The sequence below is a fragment of the Tachysurus fulvidraco genome, chromosome 20 (assembly GCF_022655615.1).
Source record: "Tachysurus fulvidraco isolate hzauxx_2018 chromosome 20, HZAU_PFXX_2.0, whole genome shotgun sequence".
NCBI classification, from domain to species: Eukaryota; Metazoa; Chordata; class Actinopteri; order Siluriformes; family Bagridae; genus Tachysurus; species Tachysurus fulvidraco.
The window spans coordinates 8,985,967-9,006,251 of NC_062537.1; the positions used below are offsets into that span (position 1 = coordinate 8,985,967).

A 20,285-nucleotide genomic window follows, 5' to 3' on the forward strand; every position below is an offset into this window, starting at 1 on the left:
AACTATAATTAGATGCAATTTACTGTTTTGATGAGTGTGACACATATACATACTGTGTCCAATCATGATTATTTTATGTTGTGGTTAAAGACAAAAAACAGCTACATCCTTATTTCTGTTAACATCTAAAACTGCTAAGAAAATGACTCCACAATGACTCTATTTCTGTTTTTAAATCATCTCATGTGGTCTTTTAATAGGACCTACATTTTCTGATAGAGAGATACTTGACTCCTCTGCAGAAGGAACATTTCCTGTCACAGGATGAGGTGGGTGCCAAAACTACCCTACGACCAAGTTCTGTTATGATGCCTTTAACTAACTGAGTCATTTCAACATATGAACATATGATGAAAAATAATATGCAGGAAGTGTTCTGTTCAATATGCTGAAAAAAAAAATACAGACAGGGCTAGGTAAATTGAAAACACAATGTGCTTTTTGATGCTATGGATTTGAGGCTGGGACACTGACGGAAAGTTCAGAGCTTGATGCTGATGTGTTTTCTGCGTGTGTTTACAGCTGGATGTGCTTTTTGGGAACTTGCCAGAGATGGTTGAGTTTCAAGTGGAGTTCCTTAAGACTCTGGAAGATGGAACAAGATTGGTTCCAGATTTAAACAAGCTTGAGAAAGTGGATCAGTTTAAGGTGCTATACTCAAACTATCTCATTTCTTTTCTATTGGGCATTTTGTGTTTACTCCAGTGATAGTAAATTCTCTTCCACTTGGTCCACAGAAAGTGTTGTTCTCTCTTGGTGGCTCCTTCCTCTACTATGCCGACCGCTTCAAAATTTACAGTGCTTTTTGTGCCAGCCATACAAAAGTCCCTAAAGTCCTCACCAAAGGTAAACCCATTCAACAGTAACCATTATTTCGATTTTATTGGTTATATAATTGTGCTTACAGTGTTAAGGAACCCCCCACTCCTACTCTCTAGGTTAGGCAAAAATGAAACGGATAACTGTTTCAAGCACAGATTGGAGTAAGCTGTTAGAGGTAGAATGTGCTGTTAGAAACACTGGCCTTTTGGCATGATGGATGTGGATTATGAAAAAAAAAGAAAGCATTACTTACAGTACCTTAACATTGTTGCTGTTTTGTTAAATTGTGAATATAACTTTGTTAGTGCACAGGTCAGATATTCAGGTATCATTGTAATAAGCAATCATTAACTTCTTTTTCCAGAGGCCAAAATATGGGATTTCCATCTGTTTTGAGGTGTCTATGTTCAGCATTACATGTATTTGTTATGTCACACTCCACAGTGGTGGGTAATGGCTAATATGAAATGACTTAAGAGTCCTTCTTATAAATTTGTAGTCTACTAAGGACAATATATTCATATAGACATAAAAAAACCACAAATACAGCTTTTCCCCCACAAAAACTGTTTCTATCTTCAAAGTACATGGTGATGTCAAACCATTTTCTACTCTCTGAGATGCTCCAAGTGCATGTTCATAAGTCTCTGAAATCTGAGGCAATATCTATAACCACTAATATTCTGTGTAAAACTGACAGTGAAAGCCAGCTAACTAATTTTATATCAGACTTGTGCTGATAAAATAATTCATTTGTTAATACTGATTATAAATGTTTGATAAGTCAGTTTCCATCAAGCCCGTGGAATAGAGCACCAATGTACTGGTAAAAATGGTTAAAGATAATTTTGTAATTCTTGACATTTATATGTGTTTAATACAGAAATACATTACATTACTTATGTGGGATTTTCTTTCAACCATTTTTGGTAAATGTGCCTGAGACCTATTTTTTCTCTCTATTTGGGTAAATATAGCTAAAATAGACCCTGAGTTTAAAGCATTCCTTGCCAAGAGGAACCCAAGACAGCAACACTCATCCACTCTGGAGTCCTACCTGATCAAGCCAATCCAGAGGGTACTGAAATACCCATTGCTGCTCCGAGAGCTTTACTGTCTTACTGACCCTGAGAGTGAGGAGCACTACCATCTCAATGGTGAGAACAGATTTAGGTTTTATCGTGTAAAATGGGACCAACAGTATTCATGTGAATAGTCTGCTAAACTACAGTGCAGCATGTATGTGCCTGTTCAGTAACTATTATATCTTGTGGAACAGCAACTGGTTACACAACCATAACCTCTACCATTCTGTTTTGTTAGCCCTCTTTTGTGGGAATGCACAAATGATGCGAGGATACATACTTGGGACCAAAAATGTCTACTTATTATGGCTGTAATTCTCTAGCAGTTATTTAGATGTACTCAACATAATTCAAGCTGTCAGTCTACAATACACTCACAGTCATAGTTCCAGTTTCTAAACCCAATATGCTGGTGACCAAAATAAGTAAAATCATCACTTTGTCCAACATTGTCCAATTGTCCATTATCTATATCATTGTGTCATTTTGGAACTTTTTATTTAGTTAAATGCATAGTGTATATTATTTTCTAGTCTGATTATATTTGTTTTTCATCACAAACAGTTGCTATTAAGGCAATGAATAAAGTGGCCAGTCACATCAATGAGATGCAGAAGATCCATGAGGAGTATGGAGCTGTGTTTGACCAACTTATCAGTGAGCAGAGTACAGACAAGAAAGAGGTAATTTAGTTGCCCAAATGTGTTTAAATGTACAATTTCTTTTCATATTTTAAACAAAGCTAATAGAATATTACATTTTTGCTATGTGTTCTAGGTGGCTGATTTGTCTATGGGTGACCTGTTACTGCATGTTACTGTGGTTTGGATCAATCCTCCATCATCTCTGATGAAGGGAAAGAAAGACACAGAGCTTGCTGCCTTTGGTAAGTGCATCGGTGTGTCTTGATGTCTATGTGTGTTTTGAAGGAGCAATAGAAAATGTGGTACACTGCTTCTGGGAATAGGCCATAGCCAGTGTTGTGTAAAGGATCCATCAATCAGACTTTTTTTTTCTTAAATTTCTCAAATATTAAGCTTTAAAGAACACTACCAATGTACAGACCTATGTTTCTGCTGTCAAAACCTTTTGTCAATATCTACATGCTGCAGGAAGTAATGACAGGATAGTCAGCTGTGTAAATACACCTTCGGAACATAGAGATGGAAAATCCATAGTTGAGGCATTTAGTTATTAAATTATTGTTACCCATAAGTATGTACAGAATGTTTAGCTAAAAAGTCGAGTAATTTTATTATGCTATTATACTAATAGGTAACTACTGCTTACAGTTTCGCTCAACCATTTGATTACTATTAATGTAGGCTACCTTAAAAACACTATAGCGAGCTAACTAACTAAGATGAACCCAAACATTCATTTGCAGTTAGCTAACAACTAATTGTTTATTTAGCGTACATATTAATATTAGTATATTTAAATATAAACAAATATACATGAAACAAGCATGTTAACAGAATCATTTATATTCATTGGCAAATTTTAGCTTCGACAATCACCTAGTATTCTTTCTACACAAACGATAGAAATAGTGAAATTAATGAAATAGTGTTTCATTGATCATATTTGCAGTGGATTTGGTAGCTATCAGAAGACAAACTGAACATTATTATCTGTTCTAATTGATTACGTCCTTGTAGACGTATAAGCTGTTATAGATGTTAAAAAAATAAATAAAATTAAAAAAAATTTTGCAATTGTTTTTTTTTTTTTTTTTAATATACATTGACAAAGTTAAGGTCAATATAAAAAATATTGTGGGGTAAAAACTATTCTCAAAATTTCGGGTTATGTAAGAATTTCTATGATTTTACTATGCACCACTGCCCATGGATGTGTCTGAAAGCAATGTTGGTGCTATGCACATTATTATTGTTTTAATTAACAACCTTTTTGTCGATAAGCAAATTTAAAAATAAATAAATAGAAATTGACATGATTTAAAAGTTGATTTGCCCACAGTTTGATTACGGGTTATCCTGGGTCATTATATCTGTCAGGACTCAACCCGGACTTTTGGCCACGTGCTGTTTTTGTTTATCTTCTTCGTCACGTGTCTGCCCCACCTTCGTCTGCCCCTCCCTGTCTTCACACCTGATCCTTATGGTGTCATCGTGTCTTTTTTATATTTAAGTGGGCCGCGTTGCCGAGTGCAGCACGGAATCATTAGTTACGTTTACCCCTCGTCATGTCTAGTCTTTGTTAAGTGTTTTCATTTGTATTGCTTTTGTTATCGTCTTATGTCTTTGTCTTTATCATTTATTAAACCCCTTTCATTTGAAGCTATCCTGCATACGGGTCCGTCTCCTTCCTCTTCCGGATGTGACAATATCAGGGAAGATTTTCCCCTTCAAATGCTGAACTACAAGGATGATTAAAAAAAAAAGAACATGGAGCCCCAGGCACAAATTAGTCAGTCATCTGTGCGCCTAAATTCTGACATGCTTTTTGAATTCTCGGGTCTAATGCCTTTCTCTCTGCTTTTCTTTTTCAGTTTTCAAGACAGCCATAGTTTTTGTGTACAAAGATTGCTCCAAGCAGAAGAAAAAAATTGTGAGTGCTTTTGTTTCTCCCTTTTTCTTTTATTATGCATTATGAGAATTACAGCGTGGGCAGTACAAGTCTTGTCCTGACAGCATGATTATGGTTAATGCATTTATGGTTGTCCCTTTGTGCCCTTTATTGTGTACCACTTTAATAAAAATGTCAGAGAAGAAAAGCTCTTTACACAGAGTGAAACTTACAGTTCCCATTAATTGTCAAAACGGGTATAGACTCTCAGGACTGACTCTGACCTTACTGCACCCTTTGGTACACTTTTTAAAATGTGCAAAGAGAAAGAAAAAAGAAAGAACATACACTGGGTATTACTACTTAAATATCTGGAGAATACACATTGTAATACATTATAACTATTTTTTTATTTTAATTTTAAAGTAGGAAATTTTACTGATTGTGCACTATGTTTATACAATATTTTTTGCTTTTTCTTCTGATGGGTGCTAATAATTTTGGACCTGACCCTAAATAAACTTTGAGATGTGGCAAAATTCTTTTGTAGTAATACCTAATATACCATTTATTCTCTTACCTCTTGAGACTTCTAACAGAGTAGAGACTTCTATTCTAAAGAACAGAGTTGTAACACTAATCTTTCAATAATGGGTTTAACCATTTCTTCTCCTCTCTCTCTCTCTCTCTCTCTCTCTCTCTCTCTCTCTCTCTCTCTCTCTCTCTCTCTCTCTCTCTCTCTCTCTCTCTCTCGTTATTTCTTTTGTCGTAGGGAACATCTCATAGAGGCTTTATTTCTGATGAGAGAGACCCATTTCGATTCAGGCACATGATTCCTTCAGATGCTCTCCAAGTCCGCAATACTACCAGTGAGTGTCTCTTTTCCACTTTCTTTTATTGCACCATTTCCTTATTTAATACCTTGGAAAATAAATGAATCTAAAATGTTTGATTCATGAAGATACACAAAACATAAACATGTCTATCATATCTGTATTTAATGGCCATTAATCATGCTTGCAAAAGATTTTTGATTTGAAGATCAATACCATGTGTAATTAGAGGCATATAGATGTAACCTTTCCATCTCATTTCCTAAAGATATAAAGTATTATATTACTAAAGGCACTATATCTGTATATCAGGCATCCATTAAATCCATGCAGACCAGATTAGCCGTAAAGTCTTCTTTATCTGACAAATTTTGCCTTTCTATCTGAAAAAAATATCACGTTGTTTGAATTACATGTAGTGTTTCTGTGTTTAAAGTCTACTAAAGTCGGTAAACGATATCTGTCTATGTTTATCAAGATTCTGATGGAACGGCAGTATGTGAGATAGTTCATGTAAAATCAGAGTCTGAAGGGAGGCCAGAGAGGACTTTTCATCTATGTTGTAGGTAAGTCAACAACCATGAGACTTCATATATTAATTTACTAGTACATGACTAGTGTAATCACTTGATACTGTCCCAGGTTGCATAAATCTAGAAAGAATCATGCGTAGACTTAATTATCATTACGGGCTACATACATTTTGACATGGCCTAAGACATTACTACTAACTGTGACACCTATAAATAATGTATTCACCTCTTCTATTTTCTGTTCCAGCTCCTCTGAGAGTAAGAGGGACTTCCTGAAAACGGTCCATTCTGTCTTAAGGGACAAACAGCGTAGGCAGCTGATGAAGACAGAGAGTTTGCCTCTTAATCAGCAGTACGCTCCATTTGGAGGAAAGCGCTTCCTTGCACTGAAAGGAGCCAGGCCCATGAACAGAGCAGGTAAATATCAATCTACTTTCTTCATGTCTGAAACCTGCCTGGCATTTACTTACCAAGTCATGAAATGTCAGCATGACTGATAATATTTCACTTCTTCTTCTTCTTTTTCTCAGTTTCAGCGCCACCTGGAAACCTCGGCCGAAAAAGACTTGTGCGCAACCGCTTCACAATCAACACCGACATTGTTTTTGACAATTACTCTAGCCAAGACTCCACAGATCTTCCTCAGAGACATTATCCCTTGCCATCACAGAACAATCAGCAAAATGATGGAGACACAAACCACTGGCTGGAGGAGCAATTTGACCTGCAACTGTATGACAAACAGACTGATGTAAAGGAGACAGACATCCTCAGTGATGATGATGAATACTGTGAGTCTGTGAAGGGTTCCTCAGCTGAGCCCAGCTTGGAAGAGTCTTTCGAAGCTCTTATTGCTGAAGTAGAGGAGGACCAGAAGGAGGAGGAAAAAAAGGTGGAAGACAGTGCTCCCACCAGAAGTTCAGAGAACAAGCTCACAGAAACATCCCTTGGACAACTAAGGTTGGCCCCGCTACGCAAGCAGTGTGCTGTAGAGGATGAGGTGGCCCAGAGGGAGGTGGAGGTTATCTGGGTTCGCAGAGATGATTTCAACAGTGGCTGTGGGACTGATATCTTCTGAAGTCAATGGTGAAAGTCCAAGAGAGTGAAAAATTAGATGCATACAAACATTTAAGCCACTTTTCTACCCATAGATTAAGTTCACTGGCAAACAAAATGCCAAAGGATGGTTTGTTGCTGGTGTAAATACATTTGACAATACGCTTAAAGAAGCAATATGGCTTACAATCAATGGACCTTAAAGACCCTGTACACCTTGTTTGGATGTAGTGACACTATTTCCAAGCTCTTAAGTAGTGCATCATGACTGTGTGAACTAGCTTAAAGTTTAAAAAACATCTGAATGGAATTGCACAGCGATGTGGACTCCATATCAACTTTCACCTGGGACCTACTGCACAATCACACGTCTAAGGATCCTACACGTTCTGATATGCTGCATGTTGTGCACTCCTAATCTGTAGGCAGCTACACTTCCTTTCCAAATCTATTTGCCAAAATAATTATTTTTGTAAAAATGCTAGGAACGTGGGTCTTTTCTGTTTTTATAGCTTTTGACCACTGTTCTATACTCAAGGGCTGTGTGTGTTTGTGATGTCCAGGGAGTCACGGCTAAACTCAAGCCTTATTTTACTCAACAGCACCACACAGATCACTTTGTCCAGAGTACAAGAGTATAGTGTTGCTATTACGTTCCTCTGTACGTTCACTGTTTACTATTATGCATTTGCAACATCTTTTTGCATTCCTTTCCTATTGGTTTTACAGTATACCCTCCAGTCCAGTATTACCCAACCCTATTAACTGAAGGGATGATTTAAATTATTGTTATAGATCCTGCTGTACTTGAATTTTCTATCATAGTTGTTTTGGGAAGGTGTTATGCCCTGACCTATTAGCCCCGCACACTGCAATAATGGGAGTACTTTTGGTTCAAGGTACCAAACTCATCACAATTTTGTCAAACACTGAATTACATACCCACTCAAGGTCAACATTGACACACTGTATGATATAACATCACCAGTCACACTTGAAATGTAGTGAACAACACTTGAATAACAGTTCAAAAGCAGTGAGTTTTAATTGAATCATGTGAAATAAGGCTTCGATGAATTTGGACCTTTTGTTGTATTTTATACAACTGTTGTTTAGATGATGGTGGATAAAGCATATTAATAAAAGTTATATTTTTAAAATGAAAATGGACGATGAGAAATGCAATCACTTTTGGCTGAGATGTGTTGTAAAAAAAACTTGTAAATATTGCTCAACTTTTACATTGTGGATTTTTGAAAATGTATACTCATAGTTTTGTGACCTATTATTATTGCGCTTCTTTAAATAAAAAAAATCTTTATTTATATTTGTATTTTAATACATTACTTAAGTAAGTAAGAAAGAAAGAATAGATAACTGATTTATTCTACATAAAGTTTAGATTTTAGATTTTCTATATACAGTGGAAATGAATTCCCTTCAAATTGATTTGAAATTAATAAACTATACTGTAAATGTAATAAACTATACTGTAAAAAGTCCCGAATGGCTTTAAATAGAAAGAAAAGAAAGAGGATAAAGATATGATAAAGAAAGTAGAAAGATGATAAAGAAATGATTGAAAGAAATAGAAAGAAGATAAAGAGATGATAAAGAATGAATAAAGAAGGTGTAAGAAAGAAAGCTTACAAGAAATCTACAAGCCAGTTAAACACTGATTCTTTTTGAACCATTGTACATCAAGCAGAACAACTTCCTGTTGTTCATTAAATTTCAGCTTTTGAATATAATACAATTTGATAATGAGTCCTACTACTGTTAAATTTTAAAATAACAAATGTTATATATATAGAAATATGCTAGACCTGATAGGAGAAGTACTTTACAGTTACCAAACTTTGAATGACTTGTTTTTTGCCTACACAATATACTGGAAGGGCGGACAGGTGTTCCTCACCTGCTGAGCACTGAGTCAGTAGCAACCCAGTCTGCTCTCTGATGTATATGTCAGCAGGACAAACAGGTAGCTGACATTTGGGTTGATGACTACCAGATCTGATGTTAGGAAATGAACTACGTTGTGGGTGGTCTAACAGGTCAGGTTTAATAGATGTGTCCAGTACCACTGATGGCCAAGTCAAGTCTTTTATTATCATTTGAACCATATATATATATATATATATATATATATATATATATATATATATATATATATATATATATATATATATATATATATATATATATATATATATATATATGGTCTTATATAAAGACTTATATGGATATATAAGTCTTTTATTATCATTTGAACCATATATAGCTGTTGCAGTACACAGTGAAATGAGACAATGTTTCTCCAAGATCATGGTGCTACATAGAACGAAGACAGAGCTATAAGGACTTAAGCAAGTTAATCCTAGCCACATAAAGTGCATCTGTGCAAAAAAAAAAAAACAAGCAAATATGATAAAATTTATATTTATACAAGGATATTTCTCAGAATGCATCAACAGTGGAGGTACAATGCGTAAATAGAATTGTAAATAGATATCCACTAGATGGCGCCATTCTCCACCTCATGGGGAATTGTAAAACGTGATCTGTAAACTTATCTTGATATCTTTTGGTAAATTGTCAGCTTTTACTCTGCTAATTTAGTCTACACAAAGTCTTCAGCCCAAAACATCAAATTCTATTAAAATATCTGTCTAATCTAATCTAATCTATTCTAATCTAATCTAGTGTCATTCAGCTGATACTATGCTTAGATATAATCACAATTCAATATTTGATACAATCTTCAGATATAATCTTCAGATTATATCAAACATTCTCAGAAAACCTTTGTATTATTATTTGGTTCACATTATTTTGAAGCCTAATTTATTTTGAGTTGAGTTTTTGATGAAAAATATTCAATTCTACAATGTTGCAGTTGCATTGTAGTGAAATATAAACACTCTTAATGATAAATGTAACAGCTTCGGCAATAGAAGGGTTGGGATTTCCACTAATATATTGTATATTATTCATATGCAACATTTTAATACCTACTGATAGCTAAACTGCTTTGGGTGTAAACATGTTGCATATTGCTCGACGCACGCGCCTCAAAACAGCGCGCGCTAACTCTCACGCGCTCATCCAGGTGTTCTTTTTGTAGAAACTGACGGTTGAGATTTGAACAAAACAAACGGACAAAAGGTGAAGAGAAATATCCGATTTTTTGACATTCGAGTCGGTAAAGAATTCTCGATTTTCATTGAGGAAAAAAGCTGGGAAGCGGATGCGAGTGCATTTTGACTCGACAGCGTCTTTATTAGACGTTGGAGATGAAGTTTACTAGCAGTTTGGATTACGGAACCATGGAGAAACGAGCCAAGCTGCTGCTCTCGCTGTTCTTCATCATGTCGAAGTTGTGTCTCAGTGAGCACCAGGTCCTCCGGATCGGTACGTTACATGATATAATTGTGTAGCCTTTGTTTTTGTTTTTTGTGTACGGACATCGTTCGTGTTCATCATTCAGTCCCTTAACAGCTAATGTGAACTTATCTTAGCAGGTTTTCTAGAAACCGTCTTTCTTCGGAATCTGCGTTTCTGTTAAAAAAATTAATTTTTACGTTATGAGAACTGTTTTTGAAGAGTCTCTGTACAGACTGAAGAAATAAATATTCTCTGGTCCTAAACTTTTAAGAGTATGTTGATGCGCCAAAAACGAAAAGGTGTCAGAAAGTAGAGACCTTGTGGGTGACTATATCCAAAATAATATGACCATTGTTTATTGTATTATTATTATTATTATTATTATTATTATTATTATTATTATTAAAGGTGGAGGTAGGGTGTTATTGACACTTAATAACACCCCTATCTCCCACTTTAAATAATAATAATAATAATAATAATAATAAGAAGAAGAAGAAGAAGAAGAAGAAGAAATTTTGCTTGTTTTTAACATATTGATATCAGTGTTGCGGATAGAATCTACACTGCCTGGCCAAAAAAAATCACCACCTGCATTTAACTAAGCAAATTGTTAAGAGCTTTCTATTGGACAATTACTACAGTGATTAGTATGTTTCAGATGTAAACAAGTTATTTAACACTAACTCAGGGCTCTCAAGTTTTGAAGACAGGCAATCGTGACATCGACAAATCCCCCCCACCCCCCAGCAGGTGTGCGTGCGGGCGTGTGTGTGTGTGCGTGTGTGTGTGTGTGTGTGTGTGTGTGTGTGTGTGTGTGTGTGTGTGTGTGTGTGTGTGAGAGAGAGAGAGAGAGAGAGAGAGAGAGAGAGAGAGAGAGAGAGAGAGAGAGAGAGAGATGTTTATTGTAAGTGTTTGTTGCCTTTTTGGACTCCTTTATCATCTGTAATGTTGCTCCCATTTAAAACATTCGACTTAAGCCCAGCCATTGTTAGGGTCATTGTTCTTTCGTGTTGAGGTTTTGCTCAAACCGTCCAACGAAAATACCCTCGCTAATGAATGTTTTTTTTTTTTTTCCATTGGTTGTTGCGTTAAATCTTACCCAGATAGTGCTATTTTCTGATTGGCTATTGTGTAGCCTTTTTTTTTTAAAGGCTGATAAGTGTCAGGCTTGACTAAGCGGGCTAATACATTTTGGGCGTTGCGGCGTATTAAATATATATGATAAATAGTCAAAGAGCAATGGAAAAAGGTTGTGTGGCCTGCTGAGTCCAGATTTACCCTATTCCAGAGTGATGGGTGCATCAGGTTTAAAAGAGAGGCAGACTAAATTGAACATTATGCATCCATCATGATTAATGTATAATGTACACGCCTGTGGGGGCAGTGTTATGATCTGGGTTTGCTTCACAGTTGGCCAGGTCTCGGTTCAGCAACATTATGTGCCCAAAAACTGTTGGCTACCTGAATATAATGAATGGCCAGGTTTTTCTATCAATGGAATTTTTTCTTCCTTGATTGCATGGGCATATTCCAAGATGACGCCGCCAGGATTCATCAGACTCAAACTAAGAAAGTTCAGGGAGTATGAGACATCATTTTCACACATGGATTTACCTCCAATCTATTGGGGTCCAGACCTTAACCCTACACAGAACCTTTATGATGTGTGAGAAATAAAAGAAAATCTGGGCAGAAATAAACCTTGTGATATTGAATAAGCTTATCAAAATGATGCAATGGGGAATGTATGCCACAATCAAAGCAAAAGGCGCTCCGACGAGTATCTGACATTTTTTGGCCAGGTATTGAAAAATCTGAATTTTGTTGAGCCAAATTTACTACTCATAAAATCTTTCTTATTATCATTTCTTCTCTAACCTCATTTCCCTGTAAAAGAAATGGATTACTGATCCTCACCTGACTCACTGATCTGAGACTGCTGTAGTGTTTGGTTGACATTGTAGTGTTACCAATCCTCTTCAGGGGTAAAGTGGTAGGGCTGTAACTTTGCAATGTGAACTTGTTTTGTTTGTTAAAATTATTGCAATTCCATACATCCATGTATCAAACAAAACATTCTACAGATTGCATAATAAAGTAGGCTATTCTTCATAAAACACCATATTGCTTATTATATGAGGTATTATAATAATTTAAACTTTATCAAGCTACATCAACCTCCTCCTCTGGAAATGTAATGCTGCTAAATTTGGTAATAGTACTTCCATAATTTACAACCTATATGGTAGAAAAAAACAACAACTTGGGAGCTTAGCTCAGAGTAAGTAAGCTTCTAAACTGTACTAAATCAGGATCGAATGGCAGGGTGGTGCAGCAGGTAGAATTGCAACCTTACAGCTCCAGAGTTGGATCTTGAGCTCAGATTGCTGTCTGTACAAGTTAAATTTCCCCTGCTGTCCACATTGTATCCATTGGTGTGGAATAAGATGTTTTTTTATTAATTGTATGTATTTTCTATGTCAGATATTTCCTGATTACAATTTAAATTGGTAAAGGTGTAATGCAACTGAAAGGGGAAAATATAATTCAAACTATTTTTTTTATTAGAATAGATTTTTAGATGTCATGTTGATGTGTATAATAACAAATTGCACCTCCTATAGCAATAAAAGAATACAAAAAAGGTTTATTTTAAATATCCAAGGGTTTTGCAAGCACAAAAACTTTATGATTTGTGGTAGAACACTCTCAGACTGACAGTGGATCTGTGAACACTTTTAATGGACTTACAGCTTTATTTACTGGCTCTAAGACACCTATGTGTTGCCATGTAAACTACTAATTTGAACCCACAACCGAGGCTCTGGCTTTCTCCTGCTCTAAAATTGTGTGTGTCAGTTTTTTGTTTGGAACCCATCGTGATTGGGGACTCAGTAATGAGCTGATGAGTGGGTGGGCCAACTCATCCTGTGCTGAAGCCAGATCTCTTCTTTTCTTTCAGCTGATAGAAAATGCACTCAAAACAACTCTGACAAAAAATCCACTATATACTATTTTGCTAAAGTATATGAAAACACCAAAAAGTCTCTCTCTCTCTCTCTCTCTCTCTCTCTCTCTCTCTCTCTCTCTCTCTCTCTCTCTCTCTCTCTCTCTCTCTCTCTATCTATCTATCTTTCTATCTCTCTCTCTATCTCTTTCTCTCTCTCACACACTCTCTCACACACTCACACACACACACACACACAAATTACTAAAGTTATTTTATATTTAAATAGAATAAAGTTCAAATTCACTTGTGAGAATCAATTTTTATGTTCAATTCAGTGTTAGAATATGTAATAATAATAATTAATTATATACAGTATATATAATATACTGGAAATGACTCCACTTGATCAGACTTAAAGTGTTGATCGTTGTTTCCACTTCCAGGATTCACACAGACTTTTCTAAGCTTCCAAGATGGCAAACCTTCTTTAAGCCCTGTTTTTTACTTTAACTTGTGATTTTCAGGAAAGCAGTATCTTGTCTAGAGGCAAACACTTTGTATTATCCAGGTTAGAATCATGTAGTACACAGTTCTCTCTCCAACTTATGTGCTACTCTTTCACAGGTAGCAGTATACAGACATGGCGATGCTGTTTTTTTACAACGAATTTGTGACTAGCAGCTCATAGACAAAATGGGAGCTATGTGGGGTTTTTTTAACACCAAAGGAAAAAATATGTCGTATATCACAGCTCTGAAAAATGATACTAATAATGTTAGCTGTGTTTTTGCTTTTGGTGTCTGGGGGCAGCTTGTATTTTCATCGCTTTTTTTAAAACATTGCTGGTGTTTGTGCAGTGAATTTGTAATGTAAATATGTTAAACACAATACAATGAGTTGTATATTTACAATGGGAAGTGTGTAGTTACTTTGAAAATCAGCACACATTATTATCCCCAACAGTTTCTTTAGTTTTATCACCTGTCATAAATGTTACTTAGAAAAGTGTTCACTGTTGCCTCTTACACTTGCTGATGTGTTTGCGAATGAGTTATGTTGCCTACATTGCCTATGCCTATTTCAATTCAATTTATTTATTTTTTTTGTATGGCGCTTTTAAACAATGGAGGGCAGTGATACAGCTTTTAAGAAATATAAAAATATAGACAAAATTTTTTAAAGTGCATTTTTGTTTATCCCTATTGAGAAAGTCTGAGGCAACAGTGGCAGATGGTATCTGATAAAAATCATAATTGATTAAGCTTATATTCATTTTACTATGGCACATGTTTCCTGTTTTTACCTGAAATATATTTGTGGTTTCATAAACCTGGGGTGTTAACATGTTCTGTGAATATTTTCTTTAGTTTTATCGTTTACTTTTGTGGCTGTCATTCAGAAGTCTCAGACATTTACAAATATCAATCTCTGTCCATGTAGCATTATGTAAGATGAAAATAATGTATACAGTTTTTCTCTTGTGGGCATTTAGCAAAATGCCCACATTTAATATGGGATGGCAGCCACCAAAACACATATTCTCATAAATAACATACTGTAAAATACAGAGAGGTAACATGTAATAATGGGAAACATGTAACAATATATTAATATCAGTGGCCTTGGACTAGAGCTGCTCTTTGCCATAGGATCATCTCTAATGTTTCTTGGACTGCTGTCATACAAGTGCTGAATGTTCTTGGGAGGAATCTTCCAGTGCTTTCAGAGATAAAGTAGGAGGATATCTGCTTTGTGCTCTGGTTCATAAAGTTTCATTCATTCAGCCTTGGTAACTGATATTTTCTGGTCAGAGTTATGATGGATTCAGAGTCAGACATTGATGTTTATGTGAACTTTCACACAGGCAGTTTAGTCTCAAGCAGAGCAAAGTTTGAATGAAAATTTGGTAATGTCAAAGCTGTCATCTGGATCAAAAAGTGCACCATGGTCCTGAACCCATCACTACCTATAGGAGGTGATCTGAGTTTGGAAGCACTGTAACACTGTAATGCTGATGAAAAAAATCACTAGTTTCCACAACATACGTGTACCATGAAACACATAAAACCTCTTTTGTGAGCTGCAGAAAGTGGACATCTAGTGATATCCTGGAGATCCAGTGAATGCATAATAGGATTTTAAAAATACACTGTGGTTTAATAACTGTATTATTCTGCACCATGGGAACAGTTGTCTCCACCATACTTAACAGTTGGCAGCTGACATTGTGTGCTAGCATTGCTTGGTTTTCTCCAAAATATAACTCCATTCTGGATGAGGGAAATGATGAAATTTGGCTCATCAACCATTCTATTTTCTGTAATTACTCAAGGCTTTGTGATCCTTATACTATGTTATTCGCTTTTAGATATTGGCATTTTACACCAGAAGGTTTCAGATTTCTGGCTCTGACAGTGAATTCCAGCTTTGTGAAGCTCCAGCAAAGCTGTTACAGTTTTATTTTTATGACACTGGGAGACAGAGGTGGTGGTACACTATGAAATGATGCTGTATAGTGTCAGTCTATTTCTGTTAGTAAGCTCTGACTGTGCTCCAAAAAACATTTTGTTTATCATGTGGATTTGAAAGACCCACCGCTGTTGTCTCCAGTGGGTAAAACTGGTAAAGGTTGCTGTAGCTTGGATCTTTGGCACAGTGAGTCTCTAAATCATCATGCAATATGCATAAAAATGTGAGCTACTTCTTTTTGATCACATGAACCAGGTGTCAACCCTTAATGCTTAAGACATAGTCCAGAAATAGTAGTGGGATCACTTATATATATGTACAGCAGAATTACAAGAATTAATGTTTTACAGCAACAACATTATCTGCAGATTTTGTAATTTCTCACTTATGTCAGTAGGCTGTGCTCCATGATGTTTGTATCTTGTACACTTGCATGCTTTCAGGTTTGTCTCACTTGTTTTTATTTTTGTGTGAAAACTCAACCTTTTGCAGGCTTTGTGTTTAAGGCCAGTATGAAAAACGACGTGCGTCCAGACGTGCTACTATCTCACAAATAAAATGACCTGGATGACTACATAGACATTTATAGCTGTGTTTTGTCTAAGAAAAAACTTGCCTGTGTATAAGGTCTGTCAGTGCCATTCAAAAAATCCCCAAATCAGTTTTAACAACCTCCATTAATCCTCTTTTCTATCTAGAGCTTGATCTGATCCTCATCCCCCAAAGACTGGACTTGATTTGTACTGAAGGGCTTAACATATTGCTTGCATGGCCTAGTTTTGTCCCAGCTCCACATTTCTTACTTTTTCTGTTCTGTTATATTTTTTAATTCTATAGGGCTGTTTTTAACCAATTTGAATACTTGAATATTCTTTTCTGTATTTAGTATTCAGACTCTTCACCTTACCTTCCCACTCCTTATATAAGTCCTCTATTTACCAGGTAGGCAATGAAATGATTGTTTCTCCATGTAAGGAAGACTACCATGTAACCTAAAGCATGCTAATGCATTTTTCCTGCAAGTAAATCGACTATATCTTTGTTTAAAATGCTGTGGACGGGTGTAAAAGAAACCTCATAACAGAAAGTTATGATATTGGGGGACTAAAGTCAGAGGAGTACAAACAACATCAGGTGAGAGAGAGAATGCCATCCCTGCCACCCAAAGAGCACTTCCAATTTTGCTCTCTAGACTTGTGTGCATGGATGGCTCATGGGCACAGATTGCATTAGTATGTTTTGAAGATATATATCACAAGGCAGAAGCAAATTCAAGTGTGAATAAAATAGCAGTTTTAATACAGACACTGGCAGACAATTCCAAAATGTCAGACAAAAGAGTGATGTGTAAACAGTGTAGACTAGGCAAGACTAAGGCAAATATCATGGTATGGTAATGACTGTTGAGAAGCAAAGGGTTTTGGTTAGGAAGTCATTTAATACCATGAGCTGTGATTATGAGCAGGGGAGTGTGTGATCAGAAAGATGGTGAATTTGACGGTGACAGTCTTTGTTGGGGCTGGGTGTTGTATACCATGGCAGCCATGTTTGTAGACTGCCTTGTGCTCTGTGTTGTGTAGACACCATTTTTCAGCATTGACATAACTCTACAATACACAATATACATCCTAATATATACCTTTTCTAATGCAAAGAAACAATAGTTTAGCATTAAAGAATAAACTTGAAAAATAAGTTGCATAATGCTTTTTAGTATAAAATGTTAACATTTGAGTATTAAGATAATAACACCCACAGTATATCAGAAAAATATATGACAATTTATAGTTCGGAATATATTATGTTGTCAAATCACCCAGGCTTCCTGGTGAAGGCAGCATCTAGGCTTATTTGTTTAGACTAGTGTTACTGACAGTGTGTGATTAAAAAAATTACAAACTCCAGTAAATAGCAGCCTTAAAAATCAGTTTGAAACACCAAAGCCCGCTGTGAACAGACATTTGTCAATTTGTTTGACCTATTGAAGCAGTTTTCTCTGAAATTGTTCTTAATTTACTAATAACTTTTACAATTATTATTTTCCCACACATGCAATCACAGAAGTACTCACATGTGTCAGAGCATATCAACAAATAATAGCTGCACACACACCATTGAAGTGTATTAACTTTAAACATTAATGTTGATTAAATTAAAAGTGGTTTAACTTAAATAAATTTATCAATCTGGTGGCACAAAGGTAGAACAGGTAGAATGTTACTGAAATTTACTGGGTAAATATCTTCTCATCATGTCTAGGTTTTCTAGTTCCCATTAAGCTTTTAATTGCTCCCTAGCTATGAATATGACTAGTGTTACAACCGGTTTTTGTAGTGGTTACTGAAGATAACGATGACCTCCAATGCCTTTACAAATTAGAAGTAAAAGCTGTCATGTCAAATGAAAATTATGGAAATTTCTTTTATCTATTTTTTGTCATGTCTTTATACTTCTTGAGGCACTGGAGAAGCCAAGCTCTTCTAGTATATCTTTATTGTAATGCCTTATTAAAGTTTAATTGCAATTATTCAAAATGCATGCAGCAATACAATCCTGTTAGCTCACAGAATGTGCAAGAACATGTTATTGGCACGGACCTAACATTATTACTGCTTATCTAGTTGATTTTGTTGTTTGGTTAACAATTACTGGCTGTGATTGTTTTTAAACAAGGGTTTACTGTAATTCTATACTATTTTTTCCTCCTTTGTAAAGATTAATTACTTCCTTTATCATGTCTTTGAGCCAAAAATTGGCTGTTGGAGAAAATTGAGAAACTTAGAAATCGTGATCACTGAGTAGTATAACATAATATATAGCGTCACTTGAAAGTTTGTGAACCCTTTAGAAATTTTGATATTTCTACATTATTATGACCCAAAACATCAGATTTTCAGTTCCAAAAGCAGAGCCTATCAAACAAATTATACATATATACTATAATTGTAGTTTTTTATTCAGGAAAATGGTCCAATATTTTATATCTTTCAGAGGCAAAAGTATGGGAACCTCTAGGATTAGTATTTAATTTCAAGGTCAAATTAACGTCCATCTGAGTTCAGTCAATGGGATGACAATCAGGTGTCTGTGAGTGCCCTGTTTTATTTACAGAACAGAAATATATCTGATGTGCATGACGTGTGTTTGTGGAAGAGGCACAAACAAGTTAGATTTCTATGGACTTCAGAAAAAGAGTTATTGTTGCTCATCAGGCTGGAAAAGTTAAAAAAAATCTCTGAAGTGTTTGGACTCCACAAATCTATAGTTAGACAGATTCTGTACAAATAGCGGGAGTTTAAGACCACCGCTACCTTCTCCAGAAGTGGTCAACCAACAAAAATCACTCCAAAAGCAAGACATGTAATAGTCTGTTGGGTCAAAAAGCAACCCAGGGTAACTTCTAAGCAACAAAATGACTTTCTTACTTTGGCTAATGTTAATGTTCATGAGTTTGCTATCAGGTGAACACTGAACAACCTTGGTGTATCAGGCAGAATTTCAAGGAGAAAGCCACTAATCCCAAAAAGAACGTTGCTGCCCATGAAGTTTGCTAAAGATCATGTGGACAAGCCAGAGGACTATTGGAAAAATAAAAAATAAATAAAATAAAATATTTTGTTTTCAAATGAGAAATGTTATTTTTTTTGGAGAAAATGAGATTTGGAGATACTGAATTCTGTCATAAGAACCTTATACCTCTGAAACTTAACAGTGGGGTGGTAATATCAGACTTTGGGTCTGTATTGTTGCATCTGGGCCAGGACAACTTGCCATGAATTATGGAACAATGAATTCAGAATTATACCAGTGAATTCTAAAGGAAAATGACAAGACATCTGTCCATGAACCGAATCTCAAAAGAAAATGGGCCATATACCAAAACAACTACCACAAGCTCACAAGTCTGTCTACAAAAGAATGATTAAAGCTGAACAAAGATAATGTTTTGGAATTGCCAAGTCATAGTCCTGACCTTAATCCAAAAGAACTGTTGTGAAAGGACATCCCAGTGTTGAAGCACTTCTGTACTGAGGAATGAGATAAAATTCTTCCAAGCCATCATGTAGGATTGGTTAAATGTTATGAAGTATGAAGAAGTATAATATTTTTGTCTCATTTGTTTAATTGTATTCACTTTGTTTACTTTTAGGACGTGTGAAAATCTGATGATGTTTAGGTCAAATTATGCAGAAATATAGAAATTTCTAATGGGTTCACAAACTTTCAACCAACACTGTAGATGTACCCATGCCAGTGGCACTCCTCCCTCAGCACTGCAAGAGGGAGCCCTCACCCGAGTTTTAGCGATTCCAGGTCAAAATGTTACTTTTTGTAAACATGGATTGCTGTTCTGATTATCTCGCTCAGTCTGTTCTCTCTCAGCCTTTGATTTGATTATATGTTCTCGGGTATCAATAAGTCTCTGCACATGGATTCTATGACTGCTTTTTCTGCTGATTTATTGCAGAATACTTGACCTACCAAGGATCCAGTGCAGATTCTATGACTTTCTGCCCTAAAACACGCCAAGGTAAAATGCTTGCAGCTTACAATCGAAAGCTTGCCATGCTACATGCCGCTAACAAACAGCTAATCAACCTCACTGACACCGCTA

General features: G+C 35.8%; 2 protein-coding genes across 8 annotated transcripts in view; both read left to right on the forward strand.

Moving 5' to 3' along the window:
- Positions 1-8,186, forward strand: part of tiam1a (TIAM Rac1 associated GEF 1a) — a 52,074-nt gene extending 43,888 nt beyond the window's left edge. For all 6 annotated transcript variants that reach the window (XM_047804691.1, XM_047804690.1, XM_027171747.2 and 3 more), the window contains 11 exons: positions 201-269; positions 523-648; positions 738-846; positions 1,800-1,979; positions 2,472-2,590; positions 2,685-2,793; positions 4,423-4,481; positions 5,212-5,308; positions 5,751-5,838; positions 6,053-6,222; positions 6,336-8,186. In XM_047804691.1, coding sequence (XP_047660647.1) covers positions 201-269; positions 523-648; positions 738-846; positions 1,800-1,979; positions 2,472-2,590; positions 2,685-2,793; positions 4,423-4,481; positions 5,212-5,308; positions 5,751-5,838; positions 6,053-6,222; positions 6,336-6,883 — 1,674 coding nt within the window. In that variant the 3' untranslated portion in view covers positions 6,884-8,186. The remainder of the gene's footprint in view (positions 1-200; positions 270-522; positions 649-737; positions 847-1,799; positions 1,980-2,471; positions 2,591-2,684; positions 2,794-4,422; positions 4,482-5,211; positions 5,309-5,750; positions 5,839-6,052; positions 6,223-6,335) is intronic.
- Positions 8,187-9,886: 1,700 nt separating this feature from the next.
- The window catches only part of grik1a (glutamate receptor, ionotropic, kainate 1a), a 52,105-nt gene continuing 41,706 nt past the window's right edge, over positions 9,887-20,285 (forward strand). The window contains exon 1 of one of the 2 annotated variants that reach the window (XM_027171750.2): positions 9,887-10,275. In XM_027171750.2, the coding sequence (XP_027027551.2) occupies positions 10,158-10,275 (118 nt within the window). In that variant the 5' untranslated portion in view covers positions 9,887-10,157. The remainder of the gene's footprint in view (positions 10,276-20,285) is intronic. The other variant, XM_027171751.2, reaches the window with a different exon arrangement.